The sequence below is a fragment of the Lathamus discolor genome, chromosome 6 (assembly GCF_037157495.1).
Source record: "Lathamus discolor isolate bLatDis1 chromosome 6, bLatDis1.hap1, whole genome shotgun sequence".
Classification (NCBI taxonomy): Eukaryota; Metazoa; Chordata; class Aves; order Psittaciformes; family Psittacidae; genus Lathamus; species Lathamus discolor.
The window spans coordinates 89,160,761-89,185,552 of NC_088889.1; the positions used below are offsets into that span (position 1 = coordinate 89,160,761).

General features: G+C 40.8%; 1 protein-coding gene across 2 annotated transcripts in view; it reads left to right on the plus strand.

The window, feature by feature from the left end:
* USP22 (ubiquitin specific peptidase 22) overlaps positions 1-24,494 on the plus strand; it is a 101,401-nt gene extending 76,907 nt beyond the window's left edge. For both annotated transcript variants that reach the window (XM_065684639.1, XM_065684640.1), the window contains 8 exons: positions 3,552-3,699; positions 11,455-11,560; positions 13,193-13,351; positions 15,580-15,706; positions 18,439-18,530; positions 20,004-20,066; positions 21,824-21,973; positions 23,895-24,494. In XM_065684639.1, the coding sequence (XP_065540711.1) occupies positions 3,552-3,699; positions 11,455-11,560; positions 13,193-13,351; positions 15,580-15,706; positions 18,439-18,530; positions 20,004-20,066; positions 21,824-21,973; positions 23,895-23,937 (888 nt within the window). In that variant the 3' untranslated portion in view covers positions 23,938-24,494. The remainder of the gene's footprint in view (positions 1-3,551; positions 3,700-11,454; positions 11,561-13,192; positions 13,352-15,579; positions 15,707-18,438; positions 18,531-20,003; positions 20,067-21,823; positions 21,974-23,894) is intronic.
* The last annotated feature ends 298 nt before the right edge of the window (positions 24,495-24,792 follow it).

Below are 24,792 nucleotides of genomic sequence, written 5' to 3' on the forward strand. Positions count from 1 at the left end.
AGCATAGCAGAATGCAGGGCATCCACTCAGAGGTGTAAAGAACATCATCTTCCCATCATTCCTCATTCTCGTGAGCCTATCAAAGTGCACAGCACAACTACAGGGAGAGTTGAGAAGCGAGGATGAAAAGGAAAATCAATGATAAGGCTTTAGTATCTTAAGATGGCACTCTGTTGCAATGGCTGTGTGTAAAGTAAGTTTTAACAAAGGTACAAGAGAGAAAAGTAGGTAAGTCTTTACACAGACACCTTGCAGTTTAGTGCCCAGTTAGTAAAATCCTTGATGTAAATATAGAGCATACAGTGTGTGTGCAAGGAAAACGGTGTTTCTGACTCCTTGAACCACTGCTCTTTGGGAAGGCTCCAAGAGGTGTTAAAGGCACATGTATTACCCGCTCCCTTTATCCACTGTAAACTTTCTCAATGTTTAAAGTCTTAATTGAGAACCAGTTTCTAAGAGGTGGTTTTCACTTTGCAAATTGGACTGCAGCCTGCTACAGGATTTATGCCTATAAATTCTTGATTACAAGGCTTGGAGACCGTTCAGTCGGTCCGTATGCATCATAGATCAAATGTATTTGTTCACATAATTGGGAAACTTCCATGCATGACTTTTTGGCAGGAGGAGGAGAAAACACTACAGATGTGTGTGGTTGTGGTTGGTTTGGTTTGGTTTAAAACCTGACTGGTGTCTGTATATTTTTGGTAACAAGAATGCAGAATATAAAGCTTAGAATCCTCAAAATCCTATAGATTGTTCATTTTATGATCCAAAAGCAAGTGTTCTAAGTACAAAAAAAGGAAGTTATTATTACTTGTTTTGTATGCAAGAATGGAGGCTTTGAATCCTGGGTTGGGTTTTTCCTTTTTTCCCTTTTGTTTTCCTCTCTTTCCCTTGGAATAGCCATTAAACAGCGTATTTTCAAATACACTATTTAATACACAGCCATTTTCCAATGGCTTGAATTAGTTCTCTCCAATATAAACAACTGATGCTGCTGACTTGAAAGCAGATTTAAGCACAAATCATTTAAAGTTACGCTTGGAAGAATTGTGCTATTAAAGCATTTTAAAGGTGACTTGCAAACCACCATCATTATTTCTGTTTGCATGCTTTAATGAAAAGGTTTGTATTACAGTGATTGAATCAGACTTTACATGGACTTCTTTCCCTTTTGTGGATTGGAACAGCTCTGATAGGCTGCTTTTCCCAGCAGCAAGGAAATGACAGAGAAGGGATGGCTGTTTTATACATTCCAGTTAAAATACTGCTATTGAATGTGCTCAGATTCCTTTGTTTCATTATGATTTATTATAGCAGTGACACTTCCCTCCACACACAGTCGCCAGCGTTTTCCTAGGTGTGTTTCTAGCTTCTCTGCGATAATACCTAATAATTTGATAAAGCTTCTTCTTACATCCTTCCCATCCTAATGAAGCACCAGAGGATGTACAATCTGGCACGTCTAGTGACTGCAGTGGAGCAATTACAGAGAGTGCTGTTGGTTAAAATGACCAGAGAGAGCTCTGGGACTAATTGTAAGGCGGGACAGAACAGAGAAGTTTTATTGCTGCAGTTCCCTGAATTATGTTGAGCAGCAGCTGCGTCAGCAGATTTCAATTACTCTACTACTGCTCCAGTCCCTTGGTGTCATTCTTGTTGGCATCAGAGTTTAACTATTGATCTTCTTATTTATAGAAGCATTCTGTGGTGGTCGGGTGCAGAAGTATATCTTCTTGTTGGGAAAAAGCAGAGCTTACAGTCAGTAAAGCCATCGCTTTGCAAGGAAACACACTAAAGCCATTTAGAAGAGCCTACAAATATGAGGCCTAGATGAGAAGATTGTGTTCTTTTTTGCCTGTCCGTCCTTTAAAATACTGTGTGTTTTATCCTGGCAGGTTTGTAGCACAATGCCTGTGCTTGCACTGATGCAAAATGCTCTGAGACTGGGCAGGAAGCAGCTTAGGGCTGGGGAAGGAAACCTGCTTTGCCAATGAGAGAGAGACATTATGCACTGCTGGGGTTTCAAATCTTATTCAGTGTTTTTGCTGCTTATTGTTTTCTGTTTGGGAAGGGTAACTGAAAATAAACCACGATTTGAGTCAGTAGGATCTGGGCAAAACATGATTGTGGTGTTGCAGGAACCCTTTACTGGCAAATACCTTTTCCGAAGGTTAGGGAAAGCAAAATGACTTACAGATTTTCACTTATTAAAACGAAAATGTTAACTCCATTAAACACAACCTGAAGGCCAAATGAATAAACTCATTTTGGGCCTTTCCTGGCTCCCTGAAGGGATACCACAAGCATCTGTGCTTTGCTTTTGGAGCTGTTATCATGGCACAGGGTTTCTCCAACTGGTACAGAAGTCAGCTTGCTCAAGAAGGGGCTGTTAGCTTTGGTTTCAGATTCTGGATGCTGGAGTTGGCACCAGCAGAAGTGAATACCCAGGAAGATGAAAGTTGCAGCAGTAGCACTTGGATATAAATGGGGAAGGTGAAGGAAGGAGTTGAACCTTGACTGAGGGAAACACAGACCCTTACTAGGAGGGTTTTTGAGTGATTTTTAAGGGGGACCTGGCTGGTTTTTATTACCCAAAAGATCTTCTGTAGGCAGGTACCTGTCCTCCTCTTCAGTGCTGATTTACCTCCCCAGCTGTGTGCCACCACTCAGCAGCAGAGTTTCACATCATGGTTTTGCTGACTGAATTATTTGACTATGCACTCTAATATGCTTTTGGCAAACTCACCTGGGGCAGTTGCAGTGACTCCTGCAGCCAGCTCATCAGATTTGGACTGAAGCTGACTAAGAAGCAGATGCAGGAGCTGGTCCAGGACCAGATCTCCAGGCAGTGACACCCTGCAGGAGCCGTAACACGCAGGGATAGGAGAAGGAAGTGGTACCTTCAGCTCTGCAAGCAGCTGTGCTGAATAAAGTTGTTTCTAAAGCCTGGTGCCTGCTTATAGCAATAGAGTGAAAGGCTGCCATCCTGCTTGTAAATCTTTTTTCCGTAAGATAGGACTGTGCACAGCCATTGGATGCTGTGCATCCAATACATAGGTGCATCCAATACATAGATAGAACATAGAGAGTTACTATGGTTTGGTTCAGGGGCAGGGTGACAGTTGGCATCTAATATTCTCAACTTCAGTGTTCTGATTTTTGAGGGAGGTAGAATTTGTAGATGAAATTCCTGATGTCTTGCAAATGTAGGATACTTCTTCCTTCCCCTCCCCAGCTATTTTAATAAAACCCAGTGGTATCAATAAGGAGTCTGGGAGTGGTGTTTGTATCCATCTTCTGCCTGGTTTTGGCTAATCCATCACAGAATTATGGAATTTCCGGGGAGCAAACCGAGGTGCTCAAATTCTGAGATCACTTTTTCAATAGTCTGTGATAAAAAGCTGTCTCTGTCTCTTATTATTAAGACCATTAAAATTAAATGGTTTAAATGTATTTGACTAACTGCACTCATTTAAGTTTTTAATAATTAAATGCACTGAGGCTGTGTAACTTGTTAACAGTCATGTCCTTTTCTTTGCTTTGAGCAGTTTTACTCTGGGCACCGATCTCCTCACATTCCATATAGGTTATTGCACCTGGTATGGACTCATGCACGGCATTTAGCAGGGTACGAGCAACAAGATGCACACGAGTTCCTCATTGCTGCATTAGATGTGCTACACAGACACTGCAAAGGTAAGGCTTGTACTGAGTCTTCAATCCACAAGGAATATTGGATCAAAAGGAGGTAGAACAATCTCTTCTTAAGTTTAGTGTCTCCCAACAGCAGTTTTAGCAAATTCGCTTTAAAATGTTTGGTAGATTTAAAGGAAGAGCCTTTATAAATATACCATAACTGTCAAAACTTACCTAGAGTTAGAAGCAGACAAGCCTGTGCATTGCCTTCAATCACCATCGTGGGGTTCTCTTATTGGTTGTGAGTCATTGTCTTTCTTTTCAGTTGCCATTCTAATTCTATTTATACTTGAGGTAGTTAGAACTCTTACTCAGTATGTCATGGGATTGATGGAAATAACACAGGGGAAGCTATGGCTGTTCTGCTTAAATATTATTCTACTGTATTTATGAGGCCCAATTGCTTATAGAAATATGAATAAGAAAAAAAAGTAATACTTGGTTTTGGTGTCTTGTTTTGTTAGTCTGTATAAAATATGTACTCATACAACTGTTCTACAATAGTAGAGATGAGTATTAAAGTGTTGAATTGATTTGGTAATACCATATGAAACGATGTATTTCATGTTGGTTAGCTGAACTAAGTCCAAGCTGAAGATTTCCCAAGCTGCCAATGTTTGATGTAGTTTGGTTCACTTACTTAAGTGCAGAAATTCTTCCCATTGTTGTAAGGGGGGAAAACCCTAGGGTTGATACTAGCAAACCAAACAAAGAAGTCCTTACTCACTAAAAAATCAGCTTTAAAGCACTCAGCTTTCTTCTAATGCTCTTAGAAAAAGCACCTAGAGGTTAGGGTTTTGGCTTATCGGAGGACTATCAAAGGGAAGGCTGCTGCTGCTTCTTTGAAGCATTTTGAAGTCTTGCTTTTATCTTTGAGATAGTCGTACCTTGTAGCAGATGTGCTTGTTCAGCTTCATAATAGTTGTCCTCCAAAGGAGGCTTCTCCAAGAGAGTACTTCTAAGGACAGGATTACATAGAACAGTTCTCTTGTAATAATTGTCTGTCATTTGATAATCACTACCTGAAATGCAACAAGCCTGATGTAACTAGTGTTGAGGTGCTTTGAGGAACAGCCTCTACCCAAATATTGACCTCTCGCTTCTTGACACTGAATAAACTCAGCTGCAGACAGAAATACTTCTTGGTTCCTGTGAAGTTTCTGAATCATTGATCTAATGAATCTTGAAGCTTTTTCATCATCTTTGATGTAAAATGATGTTTGTATTTCTTCTATACCATAGAATCATAGAACGGGTTGGATTGGAAAGGAACTTAACATCATCCGGTTCCAACCCTCTGCCATGGGCAGGGACACCTCATGCTGGACCCTGTCTCCCAAGGCTCTGTCCAACCTGGCCTTGAACACTGCCAGGGATGGAGCATTTACCACTTCCTTGAGCAATCCATTGAAGTGCCTCACCACCCTCAAAGGGACCAACTTCTTTCTTATATCTAACCTGAACCTCCTTTGTTTCAGTTTAAACCCATCACCCCTTGTCCTGTCACTACAATCCCTGATGAAGAGTCCTTCTCTGTCATCCAAATACCTTGTGATTAGTTCATGAAGTACTGGTATTTTTTCTCAGAACTGTAAAGAAAAAACATACAACAATAAAGGTCCCTGTGTTCTTTTCAAACTAATAAAGAAGCTGTAAAGACTTCTTTTGGTCTGGTTTTAAATGAAGAATCTATCTGCTATATCTTGAATTACCAACAAAAACAAGTTTTCTCAGCAGTTTCTTTACTCTTGGTTCTGTTTGGCCTCTACCACCCAGAATGACAATGAAACTGTGATCTGTCCTAAAACTAGAAATAGTTATATGTTGGATATTCTTTGTTGGAAAGAGGGAGTGCATGTGGACGGATTCTGTTACTACTTGTTGGGTTTCATCGATGTGTTGAAAACACTGACTTTGGAATTGGTATCCAGTTTAATCATGGTTTCAGCCAGCTTGAATTGAATTAGGGAGTTTTGCACTTGTAGTACCGAGCTTGGGTCGTTGGAAAGGTACCACTTACAAGGACTGAAACTCAGTTATTTAATGTCTGTCCTTAAGTTTGAGCCTACCTGCATGGGCATAGCTAAGGCGTTACAGGGCTACAAGTGGGAAGGCGTTGGCACTAGAACCTTTACATCTCTGCACCCAGGTTTTTCCATTTCTGTTTCTGGAGAAATTGGGAGACTTTTATTAAACTATGGTAAATAATCCATACCACATCAAGGTAATTTAAAAGAAGTGGTTGAGCAGTTGTGTGGGAACCAAACAAGTTAATCTGAACCAGAGTTTCAAGTTTGGTCATGATGAACCGCTTTTGGAATGAACTAGTTTGCTGTGTAGTGAGAACATTTTCCCACTTACATACTTAAGTATTCACATAGACACACACAGGTGAAGTATACATATGGAAAACTATCATTGCTAACAGAATGTGTCCTAAAGCTACAATAAGCAAATAAGGCCTCCCCTGCTAATATTACGTATTTATTTTACTGACTAAAAACAACTTTTAAAGCTTCCAGTCAATAGCAGTCCAGTTCTAGGGTTAGCACACAGTGAAGTAAAATAGTCATGGGGACAACTTTGACTAAAAGCCCTATGCAGGACATTATTCATGATCACCAAGGCTTGAGACACTGAAGAAAGTGAAAGTGTTCCTTACGTTAAGAACTGTATTGCTATCTAGTGAGACTTGTTTGGCTGACATTGGTCATTTATATCCTTTTTCCATTCTATTGACTCAAGTTTCTAGGAATGAAAGTCAGGGAAAGCTGTGAATGCTTGTTACTGATACCTGCCAGTGCTTGAATTAGGAAAATGATACGATTTTTGTCCATGTAAAGATCAGTTTTGTAATGCTGCATCCAACAAAGCATAAAATCAGCTGCTCTATGATTATATGGATGGCCCAGGTAGTTGCTTGGTTGGTTTGGTTGTTTGGTTTTAAATGATGGTTGAGTATATATTTTAGTGCATCTGAGAAGTTTGGAAGCCTGGGGATACCTGTATGATCACCCATGTAAATCATGTCTCAGGGGTGAGAGCTCTCCTTGTGCTAGCACTGCTGTGCTGAGCTGTGGCATCTGCAAGGCATGTTCTGAACACTTAACAGGGCTCCTCTGTGCTGCTGGAGCAGTATAAAATGGTTCTGAATAAAAGGGATTGAGTCTGTCATGCCAATGAATCACTGCTTTTCATTCCAACAGCTGGAGAAAGATGGTCTTAACTGGAAAGTAGTATTTTGGTGAGGGGGAAAAAAAACCCTAAGATATGAGTTGCTCCTGTTTCTCTACCCAAAGTGTGATATGCAGAGTCTGCCCTTAAACATATACTGTAAGTCAAAAAGTGAGACCTTCCTGGAACCTGAATTCCAGCACTGCTACTGTGAATGACATTTATAGTTGTACCTGTATTTTGTGCTATTCTGGTCTCTCTTGCTGATTTGATAGTGCTCAACATTCTGTACTGTCATTGTATGTTGGTATTTGTGGTCTTTCTCACCACAAAAGCTTCCAGATGAGCTTCAGAGCTCATTCTGCATTGGGTAGTACCTTCTTTACCAAAGTAATGCTATGAACAGCCTGGCTGTATAGAGAATTGTCACTTTCTTCATACTAAAGTCTAAGGATTCACCTGAACTTTGGCATGTATTTATTGCCTTTAGGCTTTCAAATTCACAACTACTTTGATGTACGTTTGGATTATAGATGATGCTGAAAACGATCAGATATTGATCTGTGCTTCTTGTATGTTTTCTTAAACTCTTTCTATGAAGAACAAGTGCAAAGTATACCCCATTCTTCATGTGGGATATTTCAGGACTTCCAGGGCTCTTCATTTGTAGAGGAATATAACTAATGGCTGTTTCTGCAAGCTCCTATGACAGTGAGGTCCCAATCATCTAGATGCTTTGTAGCTGACTAACTTTGTCTCAGACATAGTCAGACTTTGAGATACTGAGACCAGAATCATAGAATCATAGAATAGTTAGGGTTGGAAAGGACCTCAAGATCATCCAGTTCCAACCCCCCTGCCATGGGCAGGGACACCTCACACTGAACCATCCCACACAAGGCTTCATCCAACCTGGCCTTGAACACTGCCAGGGATGGAGCACTCACAACCTCCCTGGGCAACCCATTCCAGTGCCTCACCACCATAACAGGAAAGAATTTCCTCCTTAGATCCAATCTAAACTTCCCCTGTTTAAGTTTTAACCCGTTACCCCTTGTCCTGTCACTACAGTCCCTGATGAAGAGTCCCTCCCCAGCATCCCTATAGGCCCCCTTCAGATACCGGAAGGCTGCTCTGAGGTCTCCACGCAGCCTTCTCCAGGCTGAACAGCCCCAGCTTCCTCAGCCTGTCTTCATACGGGAGGTGCTCCAGTCCCCTGATCATCCTCGTGGCCTCCTCTGGGCTTGTTCCAGGAGTTTCATGTCCTTTTTATGTTGAGGACACCATGGAGCAGGACTGCAGTTCACAAGTTAATGTTCAGCCCAGTGAAATCACTGGCTGTGCTTTGGCTTTCTTTATTATTGCAAGAGCCACAACAATCAGGCAACAGAGCGGCTGAAATGGGCACTTGTACACAAAGGTTCAAAAAGCAAGATTAAAAATGGAGGTAATCCAGTGGTTTTATCCTCAGCTTTATTCAGCTGAAGTTACTCACTTGTCTAACAAAAATAGAGTAGCACTTTAAAGCTGATTCTTCCTCATTTATCTGGTTTTCACGAAGCGTTCTGCATTCATCTTCAACAAGGACTGCTACAAAGCAAATGTGAGGCTAGGTATCATGACAGGAAGAATGCCGTGCTGAGGTTTGGGAGTAAAACACTACCGTGCTCTCTCAACACTGCATGATATTCTTAGGAGCTGATAAAGCATATGCTTGTGGAACGTCATCTGCTGTGATCCGTTTAAATCTATGTGTACCCTGCTTTGTCATAAAGAACAACGAGCGCTTGTTCAGAACACTGGGGGGCCAAAGGAAAGCAGAAAAGTTAGCGTTAATGTCTTGTTTTGATAAGTACCCCTTTAAAATCCAGCAATTTTAAATTCTTATTTAAAACATATAATAGAAGTTGGAGGCAAAACTTCTGTATTTCAAAGCAAAAGCAATGTTAAAAAGTAATCTATAGCTCTTACATATGATTAACCTTTAGTAATATATTAAATATTGTCCTGGTTTCAGGTGGGATGAAGTTAATTTTCTTCCTGTGTATTTGAACACAAGTTAATATACTTGGTTATTGCAGAGATGTAGTAACTTCTGTTTGTTTTGGTTTAGAAGAGTGATATTTAATTTGAATCCAGACTTCTACACTCCATTTTCTGCCATTCTCATGGTCACTTTATACATTGATGTATTTTCAAGTTTGATTTTAGGCTTGCACTGCCAATCTCTTACTGATTTCCCTAATAGCAATCATGAGCAGCTTTAAAAACAAAATATGCATTAAACCAAAACCTACTTTGTAAGACACAAATGTTGAAGGGAGCCTTAACTTGAGCACAACAATCTAGCAGCTTCTAGTTCTCAGCTGCATAATATACCTCCTCTCAGCATCTGTTCCATATTGACAAGTGTGAGTAGGTGGTAATCTAACTCTTATTTTTTCCCTTCTCTCCAACCAAATGTCATGGGAAATAATGTTGAGTGGGTAATACCCTTCTGTTTTGCTGGGAACAAGCTTGCAGGAGCCTCTTTGGAGACCCTCTCGTCACTGATCCTAATTGACTTGTATAATTGGAAGGGGAGTATTCGCTCTCTCCTGTAGGCGGAAATGGCTGTCTATTAACAGTGTCCAACAGGGATGATACCTGTGGGCCAGGGGAAATCTCTTGATGCTGTTTCTCTGCTTCTGCCCCCTTGAAACAAGCCAGAGGGAAAGTAATGTTTCAAATGGCAAGATTACCAGGATGTGACTGGGCTTTTTTCCTTTAAAAAGGAAAAGTGGAGTTTTAAAAACAGGGATAAAAAGCATTAAAGTAATTTTTTTGGAAATCCACATGTAGTCTTTAAAGCTTATATGTGATCTTTTTTCCAAAGGTGAAGAATGTCTTGTAGAGCCTCTATACCTCCATTCATTAGCTTAGTGTAATTGAGACCTTCTAAAGATCTTCAGTTCAGTAAGATTTAGCTGCCTGAGACTGGGTCTGATAACCCTGGACTTGAACTTCCTACATTTGAAATCCAATTTTAGTGCGTTTTGTTCAAGAGCCATTTACAGGACAAAATGTGCTTTTCTTGACAATTCAAACAAGACTTTCAAGCAGGCAGCTGAGTGAGAGCTTCTCGGAGGCATTTAGGGTCAAATTAACTGAAGTGGTCCATTGCAGCTTGGTAGGTATCACCTACATCTCCTTTTCTCAACAAACTACTGAAGCTTCATTGGGAAAGAAGTCACATTCCTTCTTGCTAAAGAACACTCCAGCCTAGGGCACCTTAGACACAAGGTGGTGGGGTTTACCCTATGCTGTTAGGGTCTTCAGCTGAGGTTTCATTACATACTTGACTAGAGATTAATCGGTTTTGAGTAATAGCTGTGATTTGCAGAGTCAGCATCTAAGTGCTTCAGGTATTAAATGCTTCCTAGTAAGTTAAAGATACGAGAAAACCTGGTGAAACTTTCCTGGTTTCTGTTGTAAGAGAGTGGGAGACATCTGAAGATGTACTTTACAAAATAGTCAGCTGATGCCGTGTTTGGGTGTGCATCTCTGTGTACAAAGCAAGCCCAATTGCATCTGTTCTACCCAAGGAAAACAAGCACTGTACAGTGTTGGGAATCAAAGTAGTGTATCATCTATGGGGAAAGAAAGGAGTATGCTTCAAAGCTGAGAACTATGCCAAGAAATTTTTGGTTATTTAATGTTCTGGATAGTTTGAGAGCTGAATTGGCCTAATCTCAGTACTCAAAATGAGCTGCTGTGCTCCTGCAGTGATAGTTGATTATGGCTGAAAGATGGGTATGAGTTCATTGTGCCCCCTGGGAACTTAGAAGATTGCTGTGTCTCTGAAGAAGCTGGAGGAAGACGCAGCCCTTATCTTCCTGCTTCAGATAAGGACATCTTTCGTTTTCTGACTGGTGGAAACTTGCATGGAAAGTCCACGCCGATGGTGAAAGGACAGGATACAAGACAGCAGGCTGGAGATTGATGGGTCTTAACAAACCTTCCCTCACTCTACTCTCAGAAGTTGACTGGCAGAGAATTAAAGAGTAGCATTTGCTGATGGTTCCTTTCTCTGTTCATTTAGGAAAATACTGTGCTTTTGAATACTCTGCCTAAGCAGAAACCTTTGCTCCTGTAGTGAAGAGCTGGCCACTTGCTCAAGTGCAAGTGTTTATGGTGGCACTCTTTAAGTGTAGCTTGAATATTCATTTTCATGAACCACCCTGACAACCCATTTGTCTTGGGAACTGATCTTTATACTGGATAGGACAAGGAAATCTCTCTAAAGGGGGCTGTACCCACAAAAGGGTTTGGCTAACAGCTGATAATGGCTTTAAAGCTTCACCTCTACAGAAGTTAACTGCATTTAATCACTTTCTGATTGTCTTTTTGTATTTTCTAGGAGTTCTCTTCTTGTTTTCTTGATTTTCCTTCAATGCACAACATTTTCAGGGTTCTGTATTGTCAATGTGAACTTGCAGTGTGTTTGTTAAGTTATAGAGAGTTACTGAAGACACAGTCCAAGACAACCACTGTTCCTTCGGAGGATTTTTGACTTCTGAGTCTGTGTTTGCATTCCTCCAGGTGATGATAATGGGAAGAAGGCCAACAACCCCAACCACTGTAACTGCATCATAGACCAAATCTTCACAGGCGGACTGCAGTCTGATGTTACCTGTCAAGTCTGCCAGTAAGTACTTCTTTTTCTGGTTCTGAACTCTGATTTGAATCTTTACATCCTCCAATGCAACTGAGTCTTTTCTTTCTTGAATACCAATAAAACACTAGCAAAGTTCCAGCAAGACAAGAACTGTTTAAATACAGCATCAGCTAAATGCAATCAGTTACCAGTTAACTGATCTCTATTAAGACATACCAAAAAAGCCACCTGGAAAGTACCACAGGCTTCTTTGACCTTTTACTAGCCTGTAAAAGGTTGTTCTTCTCCAAGTTTGTGAGGAAAAGACTTTTTTGGGTTTCCAAGTATGTAACTGCCACTATGTTTGAAGAAAATTCTGACATGAAACCATATTTTCCTTCAGTTAGGAGCCTCATGTAGCATCAGGAGAGGTTTCAAAGAGGCTGATATCTCTTGTAATCTTGGGTACCAACAACTGAACATTTGACAAGAGCAGGGAAAAACTTGTCTGTTGTTCTACTCTGTGTACTTGAGCAAGTTAACTTCTCATCCAAGATGTTTGGTTTTGCCATAGTGCAGAAGTCGGAGTTCTTGGGTTTTGTTGTGTCTTGCATTCTTTATAATTACATACCCTGTCCTGCAGATGGACTTGTTCTGTGCTTGTTTGAATCTGCTTTTATTCTCAGTTTCCTGGAGAGATCTGTGGAAGATTTACTGTAAGGAAAACATAGGAAATCTTGTTCTTTGCCTGGTAGAGCCACAGAATCCTTGTATGATAATGAAAAGCTCAATGTGTTATGACACAATATTAGCACTGATGAAACTTGAACAAAAGAAGTTTTCTTTTGAAAAGTGACAACCTTTGCACAAATGAAGCTGAAAGAAAACGCAGAGTATTGCAGGCTGAATGTGATTGCATAGTGACAGACACTGGTTTGAGAGGAAGAGAGAACTCAAAGAAGAAGAATAAGGAATGCAAGCAGGCAGTACTTCCAAATAGGAGCTTAGACTCCTGAAGTTCTCCTAACAATGTAAATGCTGAAAAAAAAGGTTTGATTCAATGCAAGTTAACATTTTGGGAAGCTTCTTCCATAGTTTAGCTGTTGGCTTGTCTTCAGCTGTCTTGTAGAGAAATCTGATTGAGAACACACACTACTTCTTTGGTCTCTCAAATTCAGAACACTGTAGGAGATGCTAACAGGAGCAGCAAAGCTTAATTCAGTTCACTACTCTATAGCAAAATTTGGCTCTGTCTTTATCAGACTAACCTTAAACACGGTCTGGCATAGAGCCATGACCAGACACCTCTGCTTCTAAACTAGCTTGATTGCATATAGCTGTCATCATAGCTGGTTTGTACTGGTCAGTTGTATGAGTGGTACCTCTACCTTCAAGTAACCCTGCTTGTTCACTCTGAGTCACAGGGCTTCAGTGAGTGGGAGAATGTATTAAGTGCATGTATTTTGCATTTAGTACATCACAGACGTTTCCCAAAATCATGTGGCTTTTAAATATTCAGAAAAACACAATCAGTTGTGGGAAAATACTCTGGAGCAATTCTGTTTTCTGTCATCTTTGAGTGCCCTCTAGGGGTGATGTAGATCCTGTGGTTCTTCAAAGTATCTGATGTGCTGTTAATTTGACTTCCTTTAAACGTGTTTAAAACTGCTTTCTTTATCCTAGTGGCGTTTCCACAACGATAGACCCATTTTGGGACATCAGTTTGGATTTGCCAGGCTCCTCCACCCCGTTCTGGCCGCTGAGTCCAGGGAGTGATGGCAGTGTCGTGAATGGGGAAAGCCATGTATCAGGCACCACCACTCTCACAGACTGCTTGCGAAGGTAGGAAAGGAGACAGATACAATGTGGTGGGGTAAAGAAGCACTTTTTATACAGATTTTAGTATATAAGAGAAAGTGATAAAGCAAGGAAGGCTCAGAGCAACAATTGATCTCACAATAAGCAATCAAAACCAGTTGCCATGCGATGCAAGAAGAAAACAAATTCTGCATTGGCTGCTGCCAAGCAGTGGGGGTTGAAATAATCAAAACCACTGGTGTCTGTCTCCATGTTCTTGGTTGTGTCAGCAAGCACATAAAGAGTTCACAATGCATTTAACATTTATCTGAATTACAACACCAAGTCTGAATCTGATTTGTGCTCTAAGCAGAGCTGAGGGTCAGCTACTGCTACAGCGTGGTTGTGAGGATCTCAATAGGAATGTAAAGGAAATTAGCTTTCAAAATGAAAGGATAATTCTGAGCAGGAAACTTGGGCATCTTGGAAACAGGTGACTGGGGAGAATGTTATGGCTTTATATACAGTTAACTTGGATCTTTTAACAGATCTGGAAGTCATCTTCCTGTGGCAAATGCAGATATCTGTTGAAGATATTTGTCTGAGGAAGAGGTTAATTGTAGCCTGAGGCAAAGCTAATCCTCCTGAAGTAAAAAATCATGTCCTGTGACATCTAATTTCTAACCTTCTTGATACTTTTAAGATCAGTAATTTTAAGAGAAAAAGGGAATTAGTACAAATGAGAAAATGCTGATGCAGGAATGCATCAAGAAGCCAAAAGGGTTGAATTTTGGTGGTTTTCTTCAAGATGGGGATTAGTAGGATCAGAGAGAGACGGGAAGGGAAAACATCCAGGTTCAGAGGTACTCTCGAAGAATATGGATTTTGATAAGAAGTTGAACTGTAATGGATAAAGTGGATGGGTCTAGATTTTAACCCAAAAGCTAGAAAGCAGGTTAGATTCAAACAAGGAAGGTATGTAACTTCATGTCAATCAGTGTGGCTATGCAACTTGGAAGTTGCCTTGAAGAAGAAAGGATTGGGCAGGAATATGACAAAAACTAGCAAGATGTAGGCACTCCCTAACAGTTACACCAAATTTGTAAGCCTATTTACAGACTTAAGAGAAAAGAAAAAGAAGTAAATCACAAGCAAAATCAAAACCAGAGAATGATGGTGGTAAACACTCCATCCCTGGCAGGGTTCAAGGCCAGGTTGGACAGAGCCTTGGGTGACATGGTCTAATGTGAGGCATCCCTGCCCAGGGCAGGGGGGTTGGAACTGGATGATCTTAAGGTCCTTTCCAACCCAAACTCTTCTATGATTCTATGGTGCATAGGCTAGGTAAAGGAGGAGAGGGGAGACCAGGAGGTTGTGATCATCATTTAATGCTGGAGGCTGTGTTGGCCATCAACAGAGTGATACAAGGTAGGGTTAGAGATGAGCTGATACCATGTTGCCCTCACGTGCTCAGTGTGTGCATTAATGTAAAACATTCAGTTCTTTACGTCTGGATGTAAAGCAGCCTCTGAGATGATTTATTTGCCCCATGGAAGTCTAAACTTGGAGGAAGAGACTCAACAGTCCATCCTCTGAGCCTTTTCTGTGCTGACAGTTTCTGAAGAAGAGGGATTTTGCTTTAGTGTTGTGAGAACATAGAAGTCATATTTTCTCTGAGCAGTTCCCTGCTCTGTAATGGTCTCTTCCTAGAGCTCCCTTGAGCAGTTCTGTCTGAACATTTTGGAAGAGATTTTTCTAGTTGTCAGCACTTGGGTTTCCTTGGAAGATGTCTGTGTTTTGAAAAGAACTTTGTGTTTACAGCCCTTTCCATCTCAGAGCTCTGATCCTAGCCCTAGAGGGCTACAAGGCAGAAGGGTGTCTTGCAGCTGAGCCCACAAGTCATGTCATCTCGCTTCAGAACTTTCATATCAATGTTTTTGGTTTTGAAGAGGAAAGATCTTTATTTTCTATATGAAAATCAGCTGTCCTGTTGTAGGAGATGAGCCAACATTCAGCTCCTTTCTGAGACACTGATGCATTTCAGTGCAGTGTTCCCAAGCAGAGCAATGATAAATGTCACATTTGGCTACCTGAACCATAGCACTTTGCATTATTATAGATGTTGGGCTCTTTCAAAATGGCACCTAAAAGCCATGAACTGTTTCTTGTGGTGCCAATGACCCACAAGTAAAAGCAAGAGAAGTGTTTTCAGCATGTGTAGAAACTCATCTGATTGTTTTGTGCTTCCTTTTGCTTTTCAATGCTTTTTTCAGGTTTACAAGGCCAGAACATCTAGGAAGCAGTGCCAAAATCAAATGTAGTGGTTGCCATAGCTACCAGGAATCTACCAAACAGCTCACTATGAAGAAGTTACCCATCGTGGCCTGTTTTCATCTCAAAGTAAGTTCACAGGGGGCAAACAGAGCAGAGGATGTGTATTTCTCTCTGAGAGGATGATCTAAATTCCTGGACATCTCTTCTGGCTTTCACTGACTAATCTTTTATGACATAAACTAATATAAGGAACAGCTTGCATGCCCAGCTTGATTTTCTATTAAGATAGTATTACATTATCTATAATGTAGCTTTGCAGTATGTCTGTGGGAATCCAACTAAGCAGAATTTAGAAACAAAGTGAAATGCCAGTGCAATACCTGACCCAGCATAGAAACCAGTCTGCAGAAACACTTACTCATCCTGCATGGTAACATTTTTACCCTGCTCTTTTACTGGAAGAATGCCACAGAGGAACAATTTGTGGAAGGAAAAGAATGAAGAAGTTATCACAATGGAGAAGCTTCTTGTTATCTTCCCAGCTGTGATGTAGTTTTCAACATTCCCAATCCAGATTATGTCAGATGCAGTGATGGGGAGATAATGTCATAACTGGTGCCCTCAGATAGTTTAGTCCAGTACAATTTCTGTCTTAAATATTAAAGGTGACTGTGGTGCAAAGTGGGTGGCTATAGCAGATGATGAAGGTCATTCTGTGTCCTTGCAAAGTGATGCCACAGGCCTTTGTAGAAGCAGCCACCATGGTAATTTAACTGCATCTATGATCTGCTTGAGCTGTTCGGATGCAGACTTCTAAGGTCCTGAGTGTCTCCTGGGACAGAGTGACAAAGTCCTCTCATTGCTAGGTAGCAACTAATAATCCCTTATCTCAGCTCTTACTGTGACCAGTGTTTCAAGAAACTGCTTTCCTGATGATGATACTAATGTCAGATGAGCTATGTAAAGGAAAACAGCATTTTACCTGCAATCATGGTGACTGGAAATAGACTTCTAAAAGAGCAGCCTTTATGCTCTGTGCAAATGAAGTCTTCTATTGCTTCTCTTTCCATTTGAGCAATGGTAGATTGAAAGAACACACGCTCCAGCCATTTACTTCAGAGACTTCATTCGGTTGTTCAATTTTTACGTGGTTTCTAGGCTTTGAACTTCTGTAAAACACCTGGATGAGTTTTAATAGTGTTGGAATGAGACCTTTATCTTGTAGCTGTCATGGCAAAGTGCACGCTAAACTTTGCTGTAGCATCTAAGCTAGGTCAGTATGTTCATACTGAAAAATCTAATGATGTGTGTAACTGGTGTCATGGTCCCACTGAGGAAGTCATGGACTGTGTGCAAGAAATGATTGTAGTCTGGAATTGTTAAATTCCATAGCAACTCCATATCCAGCATAGCAGTGATATAAAATTAGTTTTCAAAGTCTAGCTTGTGAAGAAGCTTGTTAATGAAATGAGGTCTTGACATGAAAACAAAATGCCCTAGGTCTGTATTCTGCTTTCTACTGAGAAAAGGTGTTGCAGGTCAAAAGAATTCCCTCTCCTGTAATTTACAGGCCTGTTTGGGACAATCAGGCTTTCAAATGGTCACCCCCGTATACTCGGTTGCATCTTGAGTATTAACCAAGATGATATGCAATGTTACATGCCAAAGACGTTAGCCAAACTGGAAGAGATAGTAGCACAATTCCTTTGGTGGTTTTTTTGGCTGTGATCTTCCTGGAAAGCATTCTTGTGTGAGTAACTAGAGGCTTCAGGAGTGCTTGGCTGGCTGCTTGGCTTTTGGAGGGAATTCTGGGGGTGTTGAGCTCTTGGGTTTATCTTCTGTTTATTATTGCAGAGGAGTTGGCAAGATACACCCAGGAGATGCTGCTGTCTCTGGGCAAGGCACTGTGAATGTGCTCAACCCCTTCCCTACACTCAGTTCAGTATGTGTGTTATCCAAAGTGACTGAAGATTTTATGTTCCTTGGGGAAATGAATGACTTTTCCTCGGTGATTGTGTTGTCCTGTCCATGCAAAATGCAAATTTAACTTCATGGCTTACAGTAAAATAAGAAACACAAATGATAAGGATTCCAGAAGTCTCAGCTTTCCACGGCTGGATCTGTTGCTAGGGAATTGTTATGGCACCACAATTGGAAAATAATTAACTTGAAGTGTAAATAGAGCAGAATTTCTGAGAAACGGGGAGAGAAGCTGCCTTTAAATAGAAACTCATTCATCTCTCTCTGCTATTTGTTCCTGTTTCCATTTAATGTTCAATGGAGAAGATGAGGAGAGGATGGTGGGGATTGCAGGCTCCTTTGGCAGAGGGACAAGGCTTTTTTCTTCTCGTATGCCATTTTTGCCTGAATTTGAATTGGTTTTCCTGTGTAGGCTTGACTCCTGTCACTTGAGATGATTGGATGGGTGGATTAAGTGTGTGAATCTGATGGCAAGCTCTCATTGTCACCAGTTCTCTGTGCTCGTGTAGGCAGCAGCCATCTATTTGAATAGCGCGTAGTACAAATGAACAGTGGTTTGCGTAAAGGCTGTGCGTGCTCTGTTTAATGTATTTTAATGGCAGTTTGGAATAAGTTTATATTTATAAATATTAAAGTAATCTAATACTGTATTTTCTCCCCAACGAATTGTGATTTATTTTCCTGGTAGAAATATGTTGGCATTTACATAGGGATTCCCAATCCATATATAGTTGGTAGGGAAGATCTGGGGATATGCCTGGACTCCTGCCTGCTAATCTGTTTTCATGTTATTGTTCCTAAGCTTAGGACATGTATAAATAAGACAGAAAACGTTGCCTTTCTCTGAAGATAAATTCATTCCTCTACTTTGTCTCCAGCGGTTTGAACACTCAGCCAAACTGAGGCGAAAGATCACTACGTATGTTTCGTTTCCGCTGGAGCTGGACATGACACCATTCATGGCTTCCAGGTGTGTACCAAGTTCAAAATCCCCCAAAGACCTGGACAGAACTGTTTACCAGTTCATACATGTGCAGCATGAAACATGGAACCTCCTTGAATCAAGGTTATAGAACAGTATGTATAATGATCCTTCTGCTGTAAGCTTCTCCTTGCAATTTGTTATCTTTTCTAAACTCATTTTTAGATAAAATACTAAGTTTTATGTACTGGAAAAGGCTTGATATTTAAACTTTTTCTATATATTATGTGTTCTGTTTGTGGTTGCATGTTAAATTTAGAATTCAGATCCATCAAGCCTTCAGATCTCTGCTTCAGTCCCACTACTTGAGTGCCCACCCACGAGTCACCATATGTAATTAGACAGACTAGACATAACCGGAAGCCGAACCTAGTATTTCTAAGTTACAAAACCCCTTCCTCTTTATTCCTGCACACTTGAAAATTGGAGGGTTTTTTTGTTTTGTGCCTTCAGCTTCTGTTCACAGAACGCCGCAAGAAGAAAAAGCATGGTCTAGATTAAAATAGCTGTTTTGAGTTGGTATTTAAACAAACAGGAAGACTTCTCCTACCCCCATATGAAAGACGTGACATTTATATCAATATACCTTTATAAAAGGAATTGAATAAGCTGAGTTAATGAGTGTTTGACAGGTATTCCATTCAAATATACAGGAGGATATTCAGATTTCATTTCTATCTGAAGCAATAAGGAAAGCCCCAAAATGTGACATCTCTTAACACAGAGGGGCTGTATTTGGTGCTAATATCTTTAATTTTAAGCTTTACCCACTCGCACTCCATCCAGAGCAAAAGTAGATGCTTCTACTAGGAGAGAAAAGAGAGCCCTGAAGCTCTGTTAAACAGTGTTATATTAAGAATCTATGGTTTATTCCAGTATATTCTGGAGATTCTAATACTTCCCTGTTCCTCTGTAGTGAGTTCTCCCTGGATAGAACAGGCTGTGCTGATGGAAGGTATCAAGCATAATGGAATATAGATGGGAATAATCAGCAGGCATAACTCAGTAGTCTGAATTTCATCGGCTGTGAAATCAACAGCATAATCCTATTGCTGCTGCCAAAACACAAAATGAATTTACAAGTCAGAGCCAGGGTGATTGATCCATCACAGGATAAAGGATTGATGTAATTAGATATTTTTTGCAGATTTAAAATACAAATCTTTCCTTAACCTCTTTTAAAGGTTTTTTTTGGATAGGGCATTTGACATAAATAAATCTGTATTTGCAGCACTGAAGCCTTGACCGGGAGCAGAAATGATGTTTCTTATGTAGCACTGCTGTGAGAACAAATAAAGCATCGTTAGCATCCTAATCAGCCCTTCTCTGCCACTGAGCAGCATTGTGCTTTTGAATAAGGACCTGCATTCTGCAAGGGGCTCTGTCATGTAAAACCTATTTCCTTGATTTGGGAAGCCGCTGCTTTAAGTGACTGGATTTTTGTGTGTGTGTGTGTTGCAGTAAAGAGAGCAGAATGAACGGGCAATACCAGCAGCCGACGGATAGTCTAAACAATGATAATAAGTAAGTGGTACATTCCATGACTCCTATTGTGAAAGGTAGTTGGCTTCTAGAAGGGAGATAGTCTGCTGTATATCCTGCAGTGTGAAGTGCATTACCATATTTGACAGCACAGTAAGTCTGAACTGTTGCAAAGTAAAGCTTCGTTCATGACAACTGCCTACCCTTTGGTGGGTTTGTGGCAGCTGACTTCCAGATCCAAAGGTGATAACCCCAGCAATGGGTCTGTGCAGCAGAATTAAAAGCTATGGTTACAATATTAAAGGGGAGGGGTGTTTCCTTTAAATAATCCTGTTTCAATTGCAGTAGGAAAGGGAGTTCCAGAGGACTGAATGAAAGTTTATGGAACACTGACACTCAAAGTCCCAAGAGAACTCCAGTAATTGTGGGGTCTCTTGGTCAGGTATTGATTCCAGTTGGAATAAATGATGGGACTGGCTCAAGAATGTAAAGGGAGTGTAATTGAAACAAGTATCTACAGCTTTATGGGAATAGAGATGGTCACACAAACCTTATTAAAAAGGAAAGATAAGTTTGCTACAGTCATTAGCTGATGTTGTGTGTTAAAATCCTTCAGTGCACTTCATTTGGCACTAAATGTTTCATTAAGAAATAGGAATCACTCAATAGATGGATTTAAAAACTACCTAACCAGGTCTTGGTGCAGTTGTCATACAAACAGAAACCAGCCTGATATAATGTGTGGTCCGACAGCAGTTGATTCATTAGATGTATGGTGTTTAGTAGTGCTAGCAAAGGTCTGACAGAAAACACAACAGAGCACTGCTGGGGTTTGCATGTGTCTTAAAGTGAAGAAGTTATTAACAGTGAAGATGATTAGGTAGTAAGTGCAGAGGCCCAGTAACTGGAGCAACCTTAGAACCCTCCATCTAGGACTAAAGAGCAGTGTCCACCCTGGTTAGATTAAAGGACTCGACTAGGGAGAGGGTGACTTTGTACATCACTGGCTCTGTAAGGAGTCAACTGAATGGGTGCCTTGTTGTGGCACCACAGTGTCAAAAGAGCTCTGAATTTTGAACAGAAGTAGGACAATATCAAGTAAGATTATTTTACAGTGTTTCTATCCCAGTTCGGGAATAGCATTTTAAGAAAGAGTTAGAGTGGAGAACCTGTGAAAAAGAGCCAGTAAGCACATAATCTTACCTTAGAACAAAATAGCCAAGGACTTTGATATCCTTCTTTGGAACAGAGATGTGTCTGCTAATTTTCAGGCCAGCAGGCATCTGAAAGCTGGAAGTTGAAGCTGAATATATTCAGTATTTCAAAATAGGTACAGACTTTCCAGATTAGGGACAATTAAACCAGTACAGCAATTTGGTATCATGAGAAACATCTCAGATTAGCTATATTTAAGATTATCACCTTCCCCATCCCCAAACAAATATGTTTTCTGGTTCACTAGAGTAACTAATTTGGGGAAATAGAAGGTCCGACCAGATACTCAGTGGTCAATGCAATGCAATTGCATCAATATTGATCTATTTTAGAACAAAGATCTTTGGTAGCCAGTATTGGGAAAGCTGGTGGTTGTCATCAGCCTGGAGTTATTGTAGTAATACAAGGCAGAAAAGAAAAAACCTGGGTTTTGGCCCTGGGCAAGGATGTCCTCTTCCCAATAAATGTTAAGAGCTGGTGTTTTATTGCTGGATCACATTCTTTACTATTGCTGTTGAACATAAGCTTTTGCCTGTCTTTTCCCCCTTTTGATCTACGTATTCATTAACTCTTTCCTGTACCAGGTATTCCTTGTTTGCAGTAGTTAATCACCAGGGAACCTTGGAGAGCGGGCACTATACCAGCTTCATCCGGCAGCACAAGGACCAGTGGTTCAAGTGTGATGATGCCATTATCACCAAGGCTAGCATTAAGGATGTGCTAGACAGTGAAGGGTAAGTTGTGAACTGGAAAGGGGAAATGAAGGGAAATTTTGTTAGGTTTTCCTTAACTTTCAGTAAAAAAAAAAAACTTTCAGCATAGAGGAGACACAATTTCTGTCTTTGAATATCTGATGTCTGTCTCTGTATGTATCGGTGCTTCAGAGAGTTGCTTTATAGTCCTGGATTTGTGGAAAGAAGAGGGGAAGGATGAGGGACATTGTTCCAATATTTAAATGGTGGCTATGAAGATGGATACTCCCTTTTTACGGGGAAAAAGAGGAGGGGTAATGGGTGCAAGTTACTCTTGGAGAGATTCCAGCTGGACACGAGGAAAATATTTCCTAATGAGAGCAATCAGCCACTGAAATAATCTCCTAGGGAAGTGGTGGACACCCCAAAATTGGACACTTAAGATCTGGCTGGACAGGGTGCTGGACCATCTAGTCTGGGTCATGCTTTGCCTAGGAAGGATGGAATAGATGATCCTTGAAGTCCCTTCCAACCTGGTGTGCTGTGATTCTATGATTGATCGGCTGACTTTGCTGTGTCTGGAACTGCATTAAGTGAGGGTTGGGAGTGCAGAGCAGTAGTCTGCAAGGGGAGCATCCTGGTATTCCTCATTTAAGGGAAGCACCGGGGACTGATACATGTTTCAAGAATAAGGTAACTTAAAGGTCTTCATTCTGCATTTTCAACTATGGACCTGTTACTAGAAAGAGAAGCATTTATTGTTGGTCAATTATTCCTGACATTTCCATGGATTGCTGCAGGCACAGATGCTCAGTTTGTTGTAATTTTTTTAACAGATTTCCCTATTTGTTTTCAAATTTAAAAATTCAGTCAGGAAATTTAGTGTGAGGTGTCCCTGCCCATGGCAGGGGGTTGGAACTGTGTGATCTTAAGGTCCTTTCCAACCCAAACCATTCTGTGATTCTGTGAAGTAAATCCTGTCCTATAATATCTGAGTTTTAGTGCTAAAGGGTTTGACAACTTCTGCGGCAGAAGGAGTTTGTTTTTCTTCACTGACAAGTGGCCAGCTCTGGCCCTCAGTTGGGGTATGTCTGTGGAAGAAATTGCCATAGGCAAGAGGAGATGAGACGTGACACAACTGTTGCTCGTCCGTCTCATCCGGCTGGTTTGAGCTCTGGTCCATTTCCCCTGGTTAAGCTTCAGGCTGACACTAAGGAGATCTGCATTGTACAAGGGAATCTCCATAGGGCATGAGATGGAATGATAATAATTGGAAAGTCTCCAAAGTGCTTTGAAGCTTTTTAAGAGGGTCAGGCAGTGATCCTGTTGGTGTGTGGTGTGTGTAGAGATGAGTCCACTTCCCTTTGGTATGTAACTGCTTGAGGACTCAGCTCCCTTGTGTAGCAGTACACATAAAGTAATTAAGGACAGGAAGAATTCCATCCTGTTAAAACACCAGATTTGAGTACAGATTGAGACATGAGATGTTTGACTGGGACACGTGAGTCTTCCCCCACATGCCTGGTTCTTCATTCTGCTTCTGGAACAGTAAATGGCAGACAGTTTGCAATAATCCAAAGCATCTGATGCTTTGGTAATGTGACTCCAATAGTTAAAGCACCTCTGTTGTGTTTTGTGTCATGATACTGTTAAATGGGTGCTCCCTATCTGGGCACCAACACATCCAGAGCTTTCAGGCTCTAAGAGGATTCTGTACAAGAAGGAGGTTTGACTGATATACAACTGTTCAGCTTCCCAAGTTGCTGGTGAAATTGTGTCAGCTGGCTTTCCTCCTCCTCATCCATGGTTGCTGTAGGGAGCTGGCTTGTCCCTGGAATTGCTTCAAATTGAAAAGCAAAACAAAATTAATAGCCTTCATTTCTTAGGATCGCATGAATGGAAACACTAATCTGCTGTGGTGCGTAGCAGAGAGCTGAAAAACTGTACCTCTGCTTTCTTGCAGATATTTGCTGTTCTATCACAAACAGTTCCTGGAGTATGAATAGCCTTATCCAGCAGTTTGGCAGATACAAACAAGGAAGAAAATAAGCAAGCCTTCTGAATCGACACACAAACCTACCTGAAACGAAAAGACCCATTACAAACCAACTAGCACTGAGCTGTAACAGGACCTACTTGACACTGACTGAAAGCCTGGCGGAGTAAGGAATGAACAATGTCCAACGTGTGAGGACAGAAAGGGGGAAAAAAGAGGCTACAGTCAGTCACTTAACAGAGGAAATATAAAATGAAAGGAATGCTCTGGGTGGGGGAAATGGGAGCAGAGGAGTCCGGGCACTGGTACATCTCCTGTGTTCCTCCAACATGTGTGTGGGAAGGCAAAGGGTTCTACCCTCATCTCCATAAAGCATCTTCTCCATTTGGTGCTTCAGCTCCAACGACCAATCATATAACAGTTAAAAGTTAAATCCAAGCCCATTTTTTATGCATATGGGTCTGAAAGCAGCAGAGTGGCGGAGGAGGGGATGACACAACTAAAGGACTTTGCAAGTATCTTTTTATTTGTGAATTTTAGTTATTAAATAAATACAGTATGAAACTATTAGGCTCTTTGTTTTCCAACAACCATAAAAGAAACCCTGGATTGTGGAACTGAAGCTACAGCACTCAAAACAGGTTTTCAAGCATGCCTGCTTGCACAGGTAATGGTTAATGCCATCGGACTGCTCATCAAAAGCATCAGCACAGATTCTTTTCTGTTTGAGCCCTTTTTTTTTTGGTTTTGTTTTCTATAAATAGCTATTTTCTTAATTTTTTTCCTTTTATTCCTTTTTTTTTTTTTCCACGAGAATGAAATTCATAAATGCAACCATCAGTAAAAATGAATGAATTGGCGTGTT